The 20,527-nt window shown below is 37.4% G+C and overlaps 2 protein-coding genes and 1 long non-coding RNA gene across 4 annotated transcripts; 1 reads left to right on the top strand and 2 right to left on the bottom strand.

Moving 5' to 3' along the window:
* Window positions 1-983: 983 nt before the first annotated feature.
* On the bottom strand, window positions 984-11,434 carry LOC146319233 (organic cation/carnitine transporter 2-like). Of its 2 annotated transcripts, XM_084729821.1 has the most exons (11): window positions 10,350-11,434; window positions 8,927-9,109; window positions 7,627-7,730; window positions 7,153-7,307; window positions 6,820-6,991; window positions 5,793-5,919; window positions 3,587-3,687; window positions 3,192-3,406; window positions 2,582-2,764; window positions 2,288-2,423; window positions 984-2,086 (listed from the first exon to the last, which is right to left on the bottom strand). In XM_084729821.1, the coding sequence occupies exons 1-11, from the start codon at window positions 10,554-10,556 to the stop codon at window positions 2,056-2,058; spliced, it is 1,614 nt and encodes a 537-aa protein (XP_084585947.1). In that variant the 5' UTR covers window positions 10,557-11,434; the 3' UTR covers window positions 984-2,055. The 2 variants fall into 2 exon arrangements, with proteins under 2 accessions (XP_084585947.1, XP_084585948.1); XM_084729822.1 differs by lacking the exon at window positions 984-2,086 and having other exon boundaries at window positions 2,284-2,423.
* An 11-nt stretch (window positions 11,435-11,445) lies between these two features.
* Window positions 11,446-19,153, bottom strand: LOC146319234 (uncharacterized). The gene is made up of 3 exons (XR_014771530.1): window positions 18,985-19,153; window positions 18,609-18,845; window positions 11,446-11,919 (listed from the first exon to the last, which is right to left on the bottom strand). It is a non-coding gene; the product is annotated as an uncharacterized LOC146319234 (long non-coding RNA).
* Window positions 13,250-19,410, top strand: LOC146319235 (sodium-dependent phosphate transport protein 2A-like). The gene is made up of 12 exons (XM_084729818.1): window positions 13,250-14,300; window positions 14,447-14,590; window positions 14,739-14,850; window positions 14,940-15,135; window positions 16,178-16,273; window positions 16,504-16,555; window positions 16,822-16,989; window positions 17,130-17,246; window positions 17,768-17,892; window positions 18,371-18,483; window positions 18,584-18,867; window positions 19,043-19,410. Exons 1-12 carry the CDS (start codon window positions 14,165-14,167, stop codon window positions 19,333-19,335), a joined length of 1,836 nt encoding a protein of 611 aa, XP_084585944.1. The 5' UTR covers window positions 13,250-14,164; the 3' UTR covers window positions 19,336-19,410.
* The last annotated feature ends 1,117 nt before the right edge of the window (window positions 19,411-20,527 follow it).

Genomic DNA, 20,527 nt, shown 5'->3' on the forward strand with positions numbered 1-20,527 from the left:
ATTTAAAGCTGCTATGAGCAATTCTGGAGAAAGGCATCACCATAATCCTCCATCATTTCAGAATTCTCATAAATCTACATTCTTAACTGCAGAAGAAAAGGAACACCAGCATGTCTTCTTCTTATCTGACAGTTGGTCATACCCCGCACAGACATGCACGGTAAAGCTAGTTAAAAAGGAAGCATGCTGGGGGCTGCAGTTCTACGACCGTGAATTGGGAACAATATATAGTTTGGATATTATAGCAGATAATATGATATTAACAGCTGTCATAGAAGCAAAAATTAGAAAGGTGATTAAAAAAAATATAGTTTTCTGATGCAAAACCTCAGATGAAGTTGTGTTAGGTTTCCACATATAAAGCATGAACCTTGCAAACTTAGCTAGGCCATTGAAACATTTATTAACTACTTTAGAATGTATCTTCCATTAATGTAAAACACACCTGTCTGCTGTATATATATGCATAAATGAGATTAAAAGATATGTAGCCAAAGTATATTTTGTAACATGGTTATTTGAGATGTGAAATTTGACTGACACTGAAAACCGTTATTAAGAGATTTTTTTTATTAATATTTTGTGTTCATCTTCACCATTTAAAGTAACGCACAAAATATCACACACAGTAGTGAAAATCATTTAAAAAAAAAAATCCACTTCAGAATGGTCACAGGTAGAAGTCCACTCCATGCCATTTAATTCCCCAATTTCAATAGGATATTCTGACATCTTTAAGAGTAATGTTTTCACATGCATTCAAAAGGAAAACTATAAGTAAAATTTTGTAGAAATGTAAACAGTAGTACAGTAATTATACTCAACTGCAATATCAACATATGACCTACACAAGCCTGAACAGTAACAGAATATATGTACAGAGTTATGCAACTGGGATACAAAAAAAGGGAACTGTATTCCAATACAGTTACACAAAAACAAAACACGTAATCAGATTACATGTAGTAAAGCTGATTCGATTACAAATTTAAAATACATTTTAAAATAAAGAACAATATTCTACCATGCAAAATGTCTCACATTACAATACTTGTCAAGTGTCCCTACTCCTCTCTGGTCCACAGTGAAACCATGAAGTTACAGTTATTTACAGCTGCCACGTCATTATCATGGCCTCTAAGTAAACAAATGCTTCACTGGGTGGATTTTTCACCATTATTTTCTCTTTAAATCATAAAAAACAGGAACAATATCATACTACAGTGCAAGTTATGCCTTCCAGCTTTGAAATGGCCATCGTCATCCAAGAACTCAATGTTGGATTTAAATGAACATTTACAGGTAAGAACAACCACTAATGTTAGCTACACAGACCAGCTGCTAACATTACCTCCCCACACCACTCACTAACAATAGCTACATAGAAATCCAGTTGGCTAATCTGTCAATACCTCTGCTACTACTATTACTACTACTATTATAAGTTTATGCCACTTTACTTTAAGTTTGAGTATTACGTGTAAATAGCATATTTAAAAAAATACAGTAAATGCATCTAGGTATCGCTATTGATGTAAACAGGCATTTGTGCACAACAAAGGAAGGATTAGCTGGACAAACAACTAATAAACCTAACAATGAAAATAAAACATTATATTAGTCTAAGATATTTGATCATATTTGGTATTGAGGTAATCCACACAAAATGTTAACAAGTTATGTTACTTCAAAGGTAGAATGTGCAGGATTTGTCAGTGGTTAGACAGATAGTTGATTGTTGACTCTCATTCTCAGGTCTCTTTGGGTCGGTAAAGCAAAAATAATTAGAAGACACTTCCAGTGGTTGATGTATGACTGAGAGAGATTATTTTTTATATGAGACTATACATTTTTTTAAAGGAGAATCCTGCATAGTATGCCTTTAATATTGTTACATTTGGATTAGGTGACTGACTAGATTGTTTTTCACCTTTAATTAGAAATTGCATCAGATTATTGTACATTTTTAAAGTAGTCCTCCCAGCCCTGGACCTAAACCACTAAAGCACTGGATAATCCTAGTGGATTGTCCTGGAGTGACACTTGTGTTGGGGTTTATTTTCCAGTGATGCATTGACAGTTTATTCTGTATTAAGGAGAAAAGACAGACAAACAAAAAAACATAAAAATGTTAGTGTTCTGAATTGAATATAAGGCAAAAGGCAAGAACAGAAAAAGTATAATTTTTCTTCATTGCTATAATTATTATTATTACAAGAAGCTGGTGCTGAGCAGGTTGTATTCAGTCTGAAAGCAGCTTTTTCTTTTTTTTCCTAAAGCAACCTACCTTTTTCGTTTATGCATCTGTTGTATAGTTTCAGGTAGAGGCTGTCCAAAACTCTCTGGGAGGAAGAGGGTGGCAAAGGCAGCCAACACAGCCAGTGTAGCCAATGTTATGTAAGGAAGGTATTTAAAGTATAAACCTAAACAATGAGAAGGGAAACTTTAGACGGGAAAATGTCTGATTTCATGCATGCCTCCAACCTTGGTGAAATAGTGATATTTAACGGGTACATCAGCGGATCAGTGCAGTTGCTTAATAAATATGTAAAACCAATTGTGATGAACCAAGTTTACTCACTCAGGTTTAACAAAAATGGCGTGATGCAGCTTCCTAGTCTGGAAACTGTGCCCATCATCCCCGTTGCTGTGTTCCTGAGCACTGTTGGGTAAATCTCTGCAGCGTAGGCATACATCAGGGAGGAACCAGTGGTAATAGCATATTTACCCAGCATCTCCAGTGCAACACACAGATTTGACATACCTAAAGGATGAGGAAATAGTTTGTTTTTTAACTGAATAAAACACATAGCACTTGAATAATTACAAATTTTCAGTGATTGGAGGTTGTTACTCCTGTGTTTGCATTGTGCAACCACTTTCATAATAAGGTTACAAATCACATTCTTACACATGCACTATTAAAAATGATCAAGTCACTTTGAGTTTTTATGATTAGTGTGCTGACAACTCTTTCACCCAAAGGCTGTGTTAAATACTAAGCTCCTGGGAGAAAAGCTTAATTTTTCTGAGGACTTGTTTTAGTCCATCAACATCAATCTCAACCAAGAATCTTTGTCAGCAGAGTCTTGGATGAGGAAATAATGAGCAGGGCTATGCCTGTACTTATTGTTTCTGCTTTGCACCTTAGTCAGACAACTGTCATGTGAGCATATTTTTGTCCTGCTTACTTTGTGGAAGTGGCAGAATGAGGTACAATGACACTGCTTCAAAGAGCAAAGTACAGATAACAGATACTCGTCGTGGAAGGTATCGCAGAGCCAGCCAGCTGGAAATGTATGCTGGCACCTCTACAGCTGCTGAGATGAAACAACTGATGTATGGGTCAACATGGAGCTGAGATGTGTTGAAGGACAGGCTATAGTATCCGGCAATCATAGTGAACCTGGGCATGACAAAGGGAGATGTTTTTAGAGAAACTGAAAATAATTTAACTGCCGTGGCAGATCATAAACATTGCACTCAGACATTCACTCTAATTGTATAAATGTTATTGTGATTTATAAATCTCATGGTGAGTTTATATTGACTGAATGCTCAGGCTGAAATAAATCCTCAGACTTACGACACAAAGCAGAGGAGGATTGTTGTGGTTCTGATGTTGCTCTTCCTCAGCAGATCTAAGACACTGTAGTGTTTCTTAGAGGGCGTCTTTGTCTTATTAACCTGAAGTTAAAAGAGAAATCTGTAACATATTTTTTGCAATTTATCATAAAATGACCATGACCATATGCAATCGGAGATTAAGGAACCAGGCCAAGCTCAAATAGTTAAAATTAATGCTGAATGTTCTTCAGAGGAGTTGGTGTCTGTTTATAAGCTGTAACAAATCATTTATAATCATGTTGAAGGAGGAGATGTTTACAACAGTTAAATTGAGCAATATACTAATCAAGTCTGGCAGACAGTAAAGGAGGCAGCCACTAAATTCAAACTCCAGTGTGTCTTCTCAGAGCATCTTTTGTTATTAGGATAACAGTCTTAACTTTACATTGACAGACAAGTGACATTTATAAACAGCTGATCAACTTAAAGCGTAGGATACATCACTTGTTATTATCAGTTTACAGTGTTGCATTCATTTTGTGCTCTTGCAGTGTCATAGATCATGTATTGAATAGGATTTAAACCTATTTAAAGTTAGGGTAGGCAACATTGTTTTGGTATCACTGAGAAATAATTTCATAAAAACATTTCAGCATATTGTAAATCAAGTGTTCTGAAACAGAAGTAGATTTCTACACCTCCTCTTGGCTCTGTTTTCAGCATTTAGAGAATCTGGCCCGTGATGATAGACTTAAACCAATCACAGGTCTTCTCAGACGGGGGGCTCCTATTGGCTGTTCTACTAATGCAGTTGCATGCGCATGTTCCTTTGATGAGACCCTGTATCATTGACAGGAACTACTGCAGGAAAAGCCGCTATAAAATGGGATTATAATAAAGATTATAATAAAGATAATAAATAAAGAGAATCTAATGAGCAACGTGCTCAGCCAAGAAGTTTGTAAGCTCACTCGGTTACTTTTGACTTCACTTTCTGTTGTGTTCATTCGCGTGTATCATGGAGCTTTGCCGAGTGCTGAGAGGACTGGGCGGAGTTGAGGGGCGGAGTTGAGACACAGAGCTGACAGACAGCTGCTCAGAGTCGGGGAGCTCTGGATGAGAGGGTCAGTGGCAGCGTGGCACTTCTGGATGCAAAAAACACAAGAGTCACTCTGATGCTGGCTCCTTTAGTGGCAGGAGGGGAGCTCAGAGTATATGTTTCAAACTTTTGGAATTAAAAAGAGGATTTATTTTTACTCCTGCCCCTCAGCCCCTTTGCAGTAGGATACACGAAACAATTATGGACATGCTGACTGCCCAGATGAGAGCTGTTAAACTTTTGGGATTAAAAAGTGGATTTATCTTCATATTTGCTTGTAAACCTGTGTGCAGCAGCACCACGGAGGAGCGGACTTTGCTGTTTACAGTAAGATAATTAGTCTCCTTGTCTGTCTTGTCTTGTCTGTGGACTGCTGACCGGAGGAACAGTCATGTCATGAGAGTAAAGAGAGGAGGGATGTAAAAGGAAAGAATCAACTTCACACACAATAACAGACACTGGGCTTTTGTATTAGCATTTTGGGCCGTGCTGAGTCAAACCGTGGTGCCGAGTTGCATTTCATGATCGCTTATTTTGCGCCGAGCTGTGCCTGACATGGACCGACTCTTGATCCCACTTACAGCTGTCCTATAAATTAAAACAGGCATTAACACCTCCCACATCATAAGACCACAAACAAGGAATCATAAAGGTGTTTTCATGTTTGGAAACATGAAGTACTTGAGTACAAGTTACTTTTCTCATTAGCTAACGCTGTAACAAAACAAGTTACATTTTAAGGGCAGTAATCTTGTAATGTAATGAGTTACTTTTAAAAGTAATGTTAGCCATCATCAGCATTATTAGAATTTACAGGGAGCTTCCTGTTCATACATGATTGGTGTCCATAAAAGTTCCCACCAGGATTATATTAATGTTTAATTTTTACAAACATTTCTTGTTGGTTGCTTGTTTTTTCACTTTTCTCTTGATATAGGCAAGAAATACACTGAACAGAAGACATCTTATTTTTGACAAAAGAATCATCACCTCAATCTATTTTTATTTCTCAGGGTTATAGATTTACTTCTTGTTGGATTTGTTCCCCCCATACTTTTATGACTCATTGAACACTGTGTGGCTTTGATGGTCTTGAGCTACTATGTTAAGTCCAAAGTCAACTTACACTATAACCATCAAAGATGACCCCTGGAGCCTTGACTTTGTTCCACTTAGCAGCCTTTCTCACTATGGCCTCAGCCTCGTCCACTCGTCCCTGAGAGAGAAGCCACCGAGGAGACTCTGGGATGAACCTGCCTCAGTATTCAACACAAAAACAGACAGACAGGTTCAGTTTGGATCAGAGGAGTTTCAAAGACAAAGCAGCAAAGAGTTGGTGAAGACAAGTTATAAAACTTCTTATTGTAGTCATTAATAATAATCACGTTTCCTTTTTAAAAATGACAAAGTCTAAAGAGACAAACACACTGAATTTCCGCCAGACAAGAGAAACAAATAAACAAAAAACAAAAATGAAATCTATAGTATAATCCACAATTTCAAAAAAGCTGGGATGCTGTGAAAAACATAAATAAAAACAGAATGCAATGATTTGCAAATCCTTTTGAAATATATTCTACGGACTGTTTGCACAGCAGACATTCTGAACTATAAGCAGTGAAAAGTTCAAAAGCCAGCATCATGGGTAACTGTCCCATCTGTGAAGGCCCCATTAATGCTGAAAGGTACATACAAGTTTTGAAGCAACATATGCTGCCATTCAGACAACATCTATGTCAGGGACGTCCCTGCTTATTTCAGCAAGATAGTGCCAAGACACATTCTGCATATTCTTACAATAGTGTAGCTTTGCAGTAAAAGAGTTCAGGTACTAGACTGACCTGCCTGCAGTCCAGACTTGTCTCTGTTCCTAATTGCTTACTTGGTGTTGTTAAAAGAAAAGGTGATGTAAGACAGTTTTAAAGATGCCCAGGTCCCAACTTTTTTGCAACATACTGCAGCCATCAAATTTGGAATAAGTGTATATTTACAAAAACAATAAAGTTTATCAGTTTTATATTTTGTCTTTGTACTGTACTCAGTTGAACTTTGATCAAAAGCATTTGCAAATCATTGCATTGTGATTTAATTACGTTTTACACAGCGTCCCAATATTTTTGGCCTTTGTAATTCATGTAGTGAGTGCAACCTACCACCACAGGGGGAGGTAGGCCAGACCAGGCACGGACAAAGCCAACAGAAGAGATTTCCAGTCCCTTAAAAAGTAAGCAAAGAGAGGCAGTATCATGTAGCCAACTGCAAAGCCTAAACATGTGCCCATAGACGAGTAAAGGACCCGCACATGGCCAGTCAAGGTCTCAGCACCTGCACACAGACATAAGGAAGTACAAAGTGATGGACATGTGGTGACACAGCAACAGGCCAGTGGATACATACAGTATAATTTTAACTGCATCTACTGTTATTCAAAATCTGACATATACGTGAAACTAAAGTGGCAGTCTTTACAGAATGTTCATACGTACCCAGCACTAAAGCTGATACATAGTTGGACATCTGCCCCAAACCGTTAATGAAGAGGAGGATGGTGAACATTGTCCATGAGGTAGAGAAGACTTGAATAAAGGTACAAACAGTCTGGGCAGCCATAGTTGCAACAAGAACAGGTTTCCTTCCAAATCTATCAAGAGAAGTGGAATAAAAAAGTTAAATATGAGAAAAAAATCCTTCCTTAAGTACATGTACTGAACATAAACAAACATATTTAATGTACTTAATTTGGACAAAAATGTCAACAAAACCTGGAGGATAAGTGTAGCCTCTTTTTTGAAAGCACTGTTTTTTCCATGTATCATGCTCTAGGTGTCAATGAATAAATCGGAGGTATAGCAGCACTTGAAATGAGTGGTGCAGAGTTGGGAACTACTGTACATATGGTATTAAAAAGGTACTTCAGGTTTAAATGTACTGCGTGTATAGTATTTACTGTATATCCTTACCTGTCTGAGAGCTGTCCTGAGAAGAAGGATCCGAAAAGAACTCCAACAAAGAAAACTGTGGAGGTGAATGGCTGCTTCCACTGCTCACTGCACACCAGGTCATACTGGAATATCAATACATTATTGCATTGACTATAAGATATCCATATTAATTTTATGATCATTTATTGATTTAATGTGTTTGTTATGAACTCTCTGCTGCTGGTTTTATAGAACACTTTTTATTAATGTCCTTTCTCTTCAGATCTAGCTGGTCTGGTTTGTTATGTTTCAATGATGAGGCTGGCGTTACTCTATTTTTTTTTTTCTTACTGTGAACAAATCACATGAGCTGAGGAAATCCAACAAAGTGTGTTTGTCCACTCCTAAACTGACAAGAGAGATACCAGGGTTACATTCAAAAGCTTCTCCTCTGCGGTACAATGCAAAGACAAATTGCGTGGCAGACACACAAACAAATGTGGACACAAAAGTGCTCATCTGACAAGGGTGCGGTCACATGCCAGATCACAAGAACAAGTTGCAGCAACTTGTTAATACACAGGCTGTCTAGTTAGTGACAGTTAAAAGCAGTGGTTTTTTTTTTAAATATTTTATGCCTTAGTTACACCAGAGTGTTTCAAAATCTCAAGACCTGTATTAACATGCATTCAAAATAGCTTCAATAACGTGTTATAACTAGTATCACTCTGTAATTTTGTACCAATGTCATATAAAATTTGACAAACTATAACATTCAAATGTTCATTAACAAAATAATTTCAGACTTAATTTGAAACTTTGTCAAATTATATTAAAGCAGCAAAACACCCATTTTAACCAGACGGATCACAAAATTAAAAATGAGGTCCAGATGTTTTTTAAAATCCCTCTTCAATAATTTGGACTCTTTAGAGATGTGATGATGATTAGACTTGATGATTAGACTTGACTCAGTGTCTGTGGTCCGTGTTGTGTGAGTTGGCTTTGAGGCTACAAACATGTGCCAACTGACTGTTGTACTGACCGGGCTGTTTCTGATGCACTGGTATGATTTTGGTTTGTCTGGTCATGGCCACTCCCTTAACATTTTATTAACACTGCAAATACTTTCAGATCTAAATGCTGCAGGGCAAAGCCCTGCTTTAGTTAAACCCATAACAGAGAGGCAAAGAAAATGCAGACACAGGAAGAAAGGGATAAAATGTCTACAGACAGAGACAGACAAACAGACAACGAAAGGGGAGGGACACTGAGAAGACGGTAACAACAGAACATGACAGCAACTTTCTTCTTGTTTTGGATAAACCCACCCACTCACCTCAGAGACTATGGTAGATTGGTAGATGTCTTTGCTGTAGGTCCACCCGTCCACACAGTTCTCCTGCTCCAGGTCTGTGAGGTTGACGTCTCTGTCAGGAATGAGTCCCTGAGCAGAGAGGTTTCTGACCACATCCAGCCTGTATCTGCTGCATCTGCTCAGCTCCTGTTTCCCATTCACCACCTCACAGTCATAATGACACGTTAATGACACGATGTTATTATGCGAACCTGAAAATATGTTCAAATTGAGACACAAAATGTGCCTGACAACTGTGTACTTAAAATACTTGTTCCCTTCAATACCATCACATAAATCTGGACCGTAACCATACAGCTTTGTCAGGCTCTCTGATCCATAAACTACAAAACTATAAATTTTTTATTAAAATATATAAATTATTCTGGCCAAACTGCCATAAAAAACCCTTTAAATAGTACATAAACCCTGAGATTTAATCTGTACTGCTTTATGATCATGTTTTAACATAAAATACACAAAACGAAAACATCTTAACAAAGTAATAAACTGAATCTGTTAAATTTTGCAAAAGCAACAGTGGGTATCCTTGGAGCACCTTAAAGGTACTCCAAGGATACCCACAATATACTGTTATCCTGGAAAGTGGCAATACAACTTTATACCACAACAGTTGGCTTTCATTCAAATTGTAATAAGTGATATAAATGTGGACCAAAACATATATTTTCATAGCTTTAAAATGCTGTATTGAAAAGATCATGTTTTTTATGTTTGCATGACACCAAGCATTAAACTATACAGTTTCTCAAAAGTTAAGTGAGCATGGTTTTACTTAAAAACCAGTGTCCAGTCTCAGTCACCAGCTCTGGTTTGGCCAAAAATCTTAATTCACTGTGCCGGGTGTGAAAATACTTTGGTTCTACAGGATGTTTTTCTCTTTCTCGACCTCCTGGCTCAGCACAACAGCAGTGTCCTGTCACTCAGCAGACATTTCAAATAGCAAACTAAAATGAGAAAAATTGCTTTAACAAAAAATAAATAAATAAAATAAATAAATAAATAAAACAGCTAGCAAGTGTAAGCTAACCTGTTTAGGGAGTTTTCTAGCCTCCACCTAAGCTCTGCCCACAAAAAAACATGTTTACCAACAGAAAAGGGGCCTATAGAACCCCCCAAATCTTGCACACTGCCCTTTAATGAAAATATTTAGAAAGCTCTCGATATGATCAGTTTAGGACTTGCATATATGCAAATATTGGGTGGGAATGGGATATATCTATATTTCATAATACACTACATTATTTTAAGGTAACACACACAATGACATTACTGTAGTAATTTCTTTTTTTTGTTTTAAGTGCGGAGCCCCTTGTGTGGACACTCAGTCAGGTGTGCACACAGATAAAAATAATTTTGAGTGGAGCTCTTGCTCTGGTCTCACCTTAACTGGTATGATGGTTTTACGCCAGTTGTCAGTTAGGTTGACATCAGGAACAGCACAGTGATGACTTGGTATGTCAGTCAGGAAAACAAGGGTGAAAGCTCCAAATCCATTGGGTATGATGCTGGCACAGAGCAGGAAGAAGACGACCTGCTGGAAACGGCCCCACTGACCCAGAAAAGCGATTGAGTCAGCATAGCCCTTCATCGACACAGAATACTGTTCCTGGGACTACGTCTCTGTGGGAGAAATTTACGGATATGAAAGAGTGTTAAATCTGTACAGTGACATCATTAGTTGTATATATCCAAGGAAGGACATCTCCAGATGAACAAGTTTTTATTCTTCCATTGATCAGAACAACAATTTAACAAAAGTTTTTCCAAAATAAAATACAATAAATACAATAATAGTCACATAATCTCAAGAATCATTAACTTTCATTACATTTAAATCATTATTAATGGCTAAGAAATCCTTAAATTGTATTGCTCCTCTTTTCTTTTTCAAGTTTTTTTTTTTAACTGAATACATGGTTAACTAGAAGGGCACTCGTAAATGCAGACTTCTTAAAACTAAATGTCATCCACACTTACTTCAACCTCAACAAAAACAAAATAAAACTCACCAAAACACCCTTTGTTAGTCTTCCCACTTTTCCAAAAATCACCAACCGTGGTTTGGTCAAAATAAATCCCTAGCTCATCGAGTTAAATAATAGAAAATAAAACATATTTGGGCTCTACTGCACACGCTGTTATCCCGATATATCTCTCTGCTATTGTTACTGGCACTTGCATCCGCTCTTCACCTGCTGGTTTACTCTGCTGCAGGGTTATCTTGCTGAACAAGTTTGTCACTGAGCAGCGTTCAAAGCCAAGTGCTCTAGTTTATATTGATGTGATCTGAATTCCCTTTAACATGTCATGTGTTCTTCCTTGGCCCATGCTACTTCCTTCCACCAAGTCCAATGGATTTGGGGTAACAAACAAGACAGCAGAGAGAACACACCCTCCTTGGCGGAGGTCATAACTTATTTTAAATGTTCAGTTGTAGCTGCAGGGTATGTGCCTTGTAAAGGGAGGGACACAGTATAAACACAGTATTTGAATGAATGAATATATTTTAATAATCAAGAGAATCAGGTCATAATTAAATGTTAGAAAAGCAACTGAAATTACACATTGATATTGATATCATGAAATTAGTAGTTTAAATCTTAAATGGAAAATAGAAAGGCTTAAATGTAAATGTGCAGATGAGATGCTTAGATGTAAAATCCTAAATTTAAATGTGTGTTTCCATTTTATTTCAATTTTAATTCTGAATAAAACTGACTGATGTTTTAGGAGTATTGTAATGTTATAAGATTATTAAGTAGAAAAACTGCCAGTTCAAACCTAAGGAAATCCTGTGAAAACACAGCAAAACATTTAAAATAGAACAGTTGTCATCATACACAATTGCCATGTGTTACAGAATGGATTAATGAATCACAGTTGACTTTCCAAAACCACCACAGATTCTGGTGTTTCTTTTTGAGTCATGCAGAGTATCCAGAATCCACGTTCTGTAAATTTAAGCAGGAAAAGAAGCATATCAGCAAAAGGATGTAAACAAAGTAGAGAGTAAGCAGCAAAGCATCTGTACTGTTAGGAAGCTGGAAATGGTGCATTCACCCTTTAATTCAAGGAAAATAAATAGCTATTTGCTGCTACCTTCTGGTATCAGTATGAAACTGCAGCTGGACATATGATGGTATTTCAGATAACAGTTCTGATTCTTATCAAAATTTTATATTGAAGCATAGCTATAACTAAGCAGTAGCATTAGTCACCTGCTAACTGCAATAGAAAGAAGCATCAAAAAGACAATTTTCAAATTTGTCACATTGTTTATTTTAAAGATGATAAGCTGTTATTAAGTTGAAATCAATTTTGGAGTGTGAGCATCAAAGCAGTTTGATACTTTGAGTGTGTTTTACCATTTAAAACAATGGGTGTAATTCAAAACACGGGCAGCAGGCACTTTTAGTGCATTCTGGCCTTAAGTCATTCATTTCTATGAGACACTCAATTTTCTGTTTGATATTGTTTAAATAATTTCATTTATAAGGTTTTTTTTTTAAGACCTTACGTTCTGTACCATGTATTTTGTGTGGTCAGGAAGTAAACAAAAGCATTCAAATGGTTATGTCTATTGTTACACAGTCACTTAGTATTTTAAAAAAGTTTTAACTCTTTAGGCCATATGGGGAATTTAGGAGAAGTCAAATTAAATGAAGAAAGATGTTACCTGCAACACTGTTTATTACAACTATGAGCTACTTCTAATCTAGGATTCCAGAGGTACATTGTTTTTCCTGTTCTTCTGTACATGTTTCTTTTCAATTGTGAAAACTAATAAAAAGGAAAAAAAAAATGTGTGTACCCATTTGTATTCCTAACTTTACAGGTCAGACATTTTTTCCAAATCTGTCCCATCTAAAAAAGTAATTCACTTAGCCCGACTGAAACTCTTGCAAATCCTGATGGGAACACACACATTAGGGAAATGAAAGAGTGCCCTCATGTTTAAAAAAGAAAAAATTTAAAGACATACTGTTACTTAATTCTTGGATGCAATACAAAACAAGAATTAGCCAACAAGTCAATGTCAACAAGTCAATGATGATCCCTGTGAATAATTTCCAGTGAGAAACATTCTGTTTTCACTTACAGACTATTTTTACAGAGGAGTACAGAGGACTGATAGGGAGCTGACCATTGTGATGTCACTGTGACCTTGACCTTTGACCACCTAAATCTAATCAGTTCATCACCAAATGAATGTTTGTACCAAATTTGAAGGAATTCCCTCAAGGGATTCTTGGGATATCACATTCACAATAATGGGACAACCCAAAAACACACAGAGGCCTAAAAAGTGGTGATGAGGATTTAAGGGCTGTCCACACCAAGAACTATAACTAACAGTGGCATAATGATTTACCTCCTAACTCCAGAGGACAGAGGAGTCCAGACCGCAGCTTTACAAAAATATTTTTGTAGCTACAGTTATAGTTCTTGGTTTGGGTTTCAGTCTTCAAACCCTACCATTAGATATTCTGTTTACTTTTCTGTGCTGTTGTTGACTTAATTCTCATAATACCTGTGTGTGGCAGTGCTATTTTGAGAACAGTTGTCACTGACATAATTTCAGTTCTGTAGCAGCCGCACTTTGAGTATCAAATTAAAACCACACACAGATAACTTATAGATGAAGACAAAGAGGGATTCAAAGAAAGAATGAGGAGGAGAGTCTTAGCTATCCATTATGTCACCAGTCACACCTGCTCTACTAAAACAGTTAATCTACACAGAAGCACCTCCCTTTCTATATCTGCCTTTTCCCCTCTTCCTTCTCTTTCTCATTCTCATGTCTCGTTCTGTCTTTTTTCCTTTTATTTACCTATACAACAGTAATATATTCTGTAAAAGGTAGAAACCTTTTGTTCTTCTCATTTCACTTGAAAAAATCCACTGTTTTTGTTTCTTTATTTCTTGCTATCACTTGCAATTTAAGTAAGCATTCATTTTCTGAAGCAGAGGCAGCGTTTCATCAAAGTCAAAGGTATGTTGAAATAATATTTGTACAAACAACAGTAGATTTTTGAAGGAGCAACGACTTCAACCATTACTCCTGTCACTGCTTGAGTTATTGCTGCAATTGTAACTTTTGTTTCTGCTGCTCATATAATACAATACCATTACTACAGGGACTAACCATTAATTCTCCTTCTATTAAACATAATTAATGCCCTGTAGGATCTGACGATGGAAACTCAACCAAAAACAAAGCGTGTGAAAACAGTGGCTTCCATTCTCTGCAAAATCCCACTCCTCTTTCTGCTCCTGTACCTCTTCGTGTGCTCGCTTGACATCTTAAGTTCTGCCTTCCAACTAGCTGGAGGTAAGCTGCGATTTAGATGCATTATAAAATACGGTGGCATGCGTAGTGTTATAGACATGTAATTGAAAGTTTCATTCACGATTATAGAGGCTAAGTTTGATTTAAAATATCAAAGCTATTCCACTGTGTTTGTCTCTCCTTTTCAGGCAGGGTAGCAGGAGATATCTTCCAGGAAAATGCCATCCTGTCAAACCCAGTAGCAGGGCTGGTAGTGGGAATACTGGTGACAGTGTTAGTCCAGAGCTCCTCCACCTCTACCTCCATTATAGTCAGCCTCGTCTCTTCTGGTTGTGAGTTAAACAATTCTGTAACAATGTTAGATATGGATTATATGCTAAAACGCACTAAACGGCACTTTGAACAACAGAATACCACTGTTCAATTTATCAATCTAAATTTATGTTGCTTATATTTTGTCAAATTTGTCTTTCTGTACAGTGTTGGATGTTCAGTCAGCCGTTCCTATCATCATGGGCTCTAACATCGGAACATCAGTCACCAATACTATTGTTGCTCTGATGCAGGCTGGGGAGAGACATGAGTTTGAAAGGTACAGCCGTGTGTTTATGTGCTCTGTACATGTTTACAGGTATATTTATTTAAAAAAAAACAAAAAACATGAAACTGTGTTTATTTCAGGGCATTTTCTGGTGCTACAGTCCATGACTGTTTTAACTGGTTGTCTGTTCTGGTGCTTCTCCCTCTGGAAGCTGTGACTGGGCTGTTGCAGCGAATGTCACACGCTGTGGTTGACACACTACAGCTCAGTACTGGAGAAGAAGCTCCTGAACTTCTTAAAGTCCTCACTGAGCCGCTCACTAAAATTATTATCCAGGTACTGTGTCGGCATTTACATATTACTTTTCAAGATAGATACGGAAACAAATTAATGAGGGGCAGAGATGAAGAAAGCACAATTTGTGAAGACAACAGCAGGAATAATTTAACAGAAAAAACAAAAAAAACATTAGATTTAACTGTAAACATCAACAGGATGTGTACGATTAGTCAACAAAATGTTGCAACCCTCACTAGTTGGCATCAGAAACACGAGTTGTTGATAAAATTAATTTTTAATATTTTATTACAGTAGCGGTTAAAGGTTGTGTTGTGATGTTAGGCAGCCAGCCATTTCTAGCCAGGGCTGCAGCCAGTGTGGCAGTAGTTTGATTTAAAAAATTAAAATAAGGTTGTATTTAGCTGTGTCAGAACAAAGTGCCATATATCCACTTGCCTGGAGTAATACGTAATCACAATCAGCACAGGCATGGGAACATTAACCTTCATGGAAAGCAGGCTGCTGGTTCAAGCATTGCTGACGTTAGCCACAATCACCAAACCAACAGAATTCCTACCCTGAGTGTTTTTCTTACTTTTAAACTAGTCAACTAAATTTAAATATCTATTAAATCGACAGACAAATTAATTGCGAGTTCAACATTATATCCTTCATTGTAAATAAATTAATGGAAAATGGAGTTTTCATATCCCAACAAAGAGACAACAGAAAGACAAGTCTGTCAGGAAAACATCACCTATTAAATGGATTTTGCATAATTATTCTACATCAAACGGTCACCTATTACACAAATTTTCAAATGAGGCAACAGTGCTCAGGGGAACAAGATAAAAAATGACAGAGAGCAGACCAGAGCAGCTTGGGAGCAACAAAATGCACCTTTCGTAATTTGACAATGTGCACACCTCATTAAGGGACACAAAGGTGTATCATGTTATAGATTATGGGGAGATTAAGCTGTCTAGGCTCCAACAAAAAATATTAGCACCTGTTCATTCACTGTGTAATCTGTCTGTAGACAACTGATGGCAACAATAAACTGTAATGATAGTGCCATAACGTGAGTTTCTGTGCGTAGCTGGATCGGTCAGTCATTACAGCCATCGCTGAAGGAGACCAGAGTGTGAGGAACAAGAGTCTGGTGAAGCACTGGTGTCAAACCACAACCTTGAAGGTACTGGTACCATACAACGTGCCCCATTTAATGTCAAGTTACTGCCCGTTTCTACTTGTGTCGACAAAACTGCATGATGCCAGGTTGGTTATGCAAATCATGCTCATATATTGAATGTGAAAAACAAAAAGTGAACTAAAAACTAATGTTATTGCTGCATATGTTGTATTTTGAAATTGTCCCATCTCTTTGTCTGAGTCTGCACTCTCCCTGTTTAACATTACTGACAGGACAATGACACATCCTGGGGAACACACAACCTCTCAGAACATACACAGAAATGTATGCCATTTTGTCTGTTTTTAAGTATTTCTGTGAGCTCTCAGCGACAAAATAACGTCTTCATCCTCTATCATACATTTTTCCTCATTCCTCATTTTCATCATTAAATTTAACTTCAATCAATTTAGCATCAATCATCAACATGCACTGCAAATTAACTGCACTGATAATTATGTTGCAAGTTAAATTTAGTTTCTCAATTCAACAATCTTGATCTCTGCATTAAATCCTCATCACACACGTCACATCTCTGTCTCTCTGCCCAGGCAGACATCTCTTTGTGGACTGCTCTCTGTCAGACTTGGCCATAGGTCTGATCCTCCTGGCCTGCTCCCTGTTGGTGCTGTGCAGCTGTCTGATACTGCTGGTTAAACTGCTCAACTCCCTGCTGAAGGGCCAGGTGGCTGGTGCTATTAATAAAGTTGTTAATACAGGTAATATACAATCTACATCGCAGTTAAGCCCACAGCTTTTTCATTATCCTTAACTGATCTTAAATTGAATCTTTATTTTAACAATGACAATTTGCAGGAGGACACATCCATGCACTGTCCTGTTATGTCCTGTCCTCTAGATTTCCCGTTCCCATTTACATGGCTGGCAGGTTATCTGGCTCTAATAGTGGGAGCCAGCATGACCTTTTTGGTTCAGAGTAGTTCAGTCTTCACCTCTGCCATCACTCCTCTCATAGGTAAGAAACACACAAACACATGTATAAATACATATACAGTATATAATAAATATCATAATGCCTACGTTGTTATTTACTATGTATTATACATTGGTATAAGCTGTTTGTAAATTCTAGCAACGTCTTCCTCTTTTTCTGTCCATTTCACCGATTAATAAATGACCACCTCAGTGTTTCATACAAAACTCCCCTGCTGGCTTGGTACAACATTAACAGGAGTGTAGCAGATAATAGTTAAGCATGTTTGTGGAATATCTTCCATAGGATATTTGTTCAATACCAAACAAACTCTACAATTTAAAGCTACTACAAGGAGTAGTTAACTTAATTTAAACCTGAAACATGACTTAATTTTCCATGAAAGACCGGTTATCAATTTACAATTTAAATCTTTTAGTAGATCTATTACTCATGTGTTTTACCTGACTGTAGCTAATAATGTAGTAATAATAATCCTTTTTCATGTTTAGCTTGATTGCTGTTCTTTTTGTTTTGTTTATCTTTTGTGTTTTAATCCTCAGGGATTGGTGTGATCAGTATTGAAAGGGCCTACCCTTTAACCCTGGGGTCCAACCTCGGCACCACTACAACAGCTACACTGGCAGCCCTGGCTAGTCCAGGAGATAAGCTAGCTGCTGCCACACAGGTATACACATATACATACACACACAACAGTGATAGAAATAATACATATACTCGCCTTTGTCCTTATTCCTGTAATTATTACATTTGGCCACTGGGGGGCAAAAAAAACAAAAAAAAACAAAGGTAATCTTTCTGTCTCTCTATGCTGCTGACACATTCAAAAGTGCCAAAGCATTTAAGCTCAGCCACTCTTTGTCTTTCTCTTGTGGTGCTAAAACATGCTTTGTGTCTCTAAATGATGCTCAATGGGTAAAGATTTGCTTATTTTGACCTGCTGTCCCTATTGTTGAAAAAAAAAAAACTGAACATAATAAAACTTATTTTACTTGGGAGATTTTTGCAAGAAAAGACTGCCTGCAAAAACCACACAGCATACAATATGAAAAAGAGCAGCAGTAGAAGTAAATATTAAAAAACTACCCCATGACACTTTTATAGGTAGTACCAACCTACTTTCACCTTTACCTCTTGTGTTTCAGGTTGCTTTATGTCATTTTTTCTTTAATCTCCTTGGTATCCTGCTGTGGTTTCCCATACCAGCCACACGCTTACCTATACGTATGGCCTGTGCCCTTGGCAAATGCACTGCCAGGTACTATTAGTAATAGTTTCTCTTTTTACTCACATCAAACAAAATGTCTGAACCATCAAAGGAAATCAAAATATTCTATTATTAAATCACATATACACAGGTACCGCTGGTTTGCTGTTTTGTACCTCCTCCTCTGCTTCCTGCTGCTCCCGTCCCTCGTGTTTGCCCTCTCCATGGCAGGGTGGAGGGTGATGACCGGGATTGGCGTACCGGTCATTATGGTGGTTATATCTGGCGCAACAGTAAACATGCTCCAGGTACACAGGCCTGGTTGTTTGCCACGTAGACTGCAGAACTGGGACTTTCTTCCTGTTTGGATGACCTCGCTACAGCCCCTTGATGACCTCATTACCAGGGTGACCCTGTTGTGCAGGCAGAGAAGAGGTAAAAACAACTTTTCAAATACATTTGTCATCCAAATAAATTAATGTACTGTTATCAAATTTCTCACCTACTATTGTGATATTACTTTCTGTTGTTTTCATTATAACAATAATTTACCTCTTCCTGGTTTGCTGTTCCTGAAAGATTGACCTTGTACTTCATGTTTTGCTCCTAGGTTGGACTTGCAAGCAAAATGAAAGCCAAGTAACATCACTGGAGGGCATTACTGTCAATCCTGAGAGAAAAGACAGAGAGAAATGGCAGCAGAGTGAACAAGGACAGGAGAGTGATAGGAACTGGCAGACAGAAAGAGGACTGGACAAACCTAAATGTTGTGATCTACAATACAATCAGGGAAACAACACAGAAACCAACATGTCTTCTAAGAAAAATACATGTAACTGGGCTGCAGTGTGCTCCATAAAGAAAAACAATCAGGGTACTCAGCTGAGCAGCACTCACTTGTAGTGCTACTATCGTGTGTCTACGGTGTGCCATATGTTGTATGAATTTAAAGATCTATACAGAGGTCATAACAATTGCATGCTGCTTTCAGACAAGTAAGGGATGAATAGTTAATAAATACCATGTTGGTGTCTTACCACCATACACAGAAAGATAATTATTAACAGACTAGCTTTTATTTTACACAACTGATGCAAGAGGACTCGGAATTTTAACTGTGATTATATCTAAAATTTTAAGAAGGTGAAGTCAGGCCTGAACTGGCAAATCTAAGCCATAATCTTTTATTCACATGTAGAATTAAACTGAAAGTATTACAGTGCCTTTGGGTCTTTGTCAGTTGGGCTGATGTTAAACATACCAAATAATATCTTGAAATTTAACATCACTTAATTGCAAGGTGCTGTTTTGTTCTTGTGTGTTTAAAATAAAATAAGTTTATGTTAGGAAAAAGTATGCAAAGGGATGTATGTTTTGTAACTGGCTCAGGTCAATTGTTCTCACAGAGTCTCTCCTGGAGCTGTGAACATTTCAAACCAGGTGCTGTGGCTGAGACAGAGAAAGAAAAAACTGTGGTTTTAAACTGCTCATCTCATGCATGTTTAATTTCATACATTGCAAAATGTGTTGCCTGTGAGGAAGTTTAGCAGTGCAGATGTTTGTGAGTACTGCACAGTAAAAAGTTTGGCTATACAGGACATTGAAAGGCAGAAGGTATTTCATTGCATGTCCTTTGCAGAAATACAACACTTCTGATGTTCCGGCAGGTTTATAATCTCATTACAACATAGTTACATGAATAAGAGCAGAGCAGGTCTCCATGCATGTGTTAGAACCATTTGTTTGTTTGATGTGAAAGGCAGCTTCTGATTCCATCAATTATAGCTCCTGTCTGAATCATTATGAATAAATGTTCTTCAGTTAGGTACTTAGTAGTATAGAACTGTATTTCTCAGACAAACTGTTACCATGTGTAAAGGAATGAGCAAAAGTGGGTGCTCTTAAAATCTATGCACCCTAGTAAGGAAAACTAACATTAGATAAGTGTCAGTTTGACACAAGTCAAAGATAAAACATTTACAGTAGGAGGCCTTTTGGCCAGTACACATCTGCAGCTGAAATTGAAACTCACACCCCACCCACAGTTGAACACCTGCAACAGCTGCGCAGTTGATTTTTTTTTTCTTTTTTTATT

The sequence above is a fragment of the Lutjanus erythropterus genome, chromosome 11 (genome assembly GCF_056507025.1).
Source record: "Lutjanus erythropterus isolate fLutEry1 chromosome 11, fLutEry1.hap2, whole genome shotgun sequence".
Taxonomy (NCBI): Eukaryota; Metazoa; Chordata; class Actinopteri; order Lutjaniformes; family Lutjanidae; genus Lutjanus; species Lutjanus erythropterus.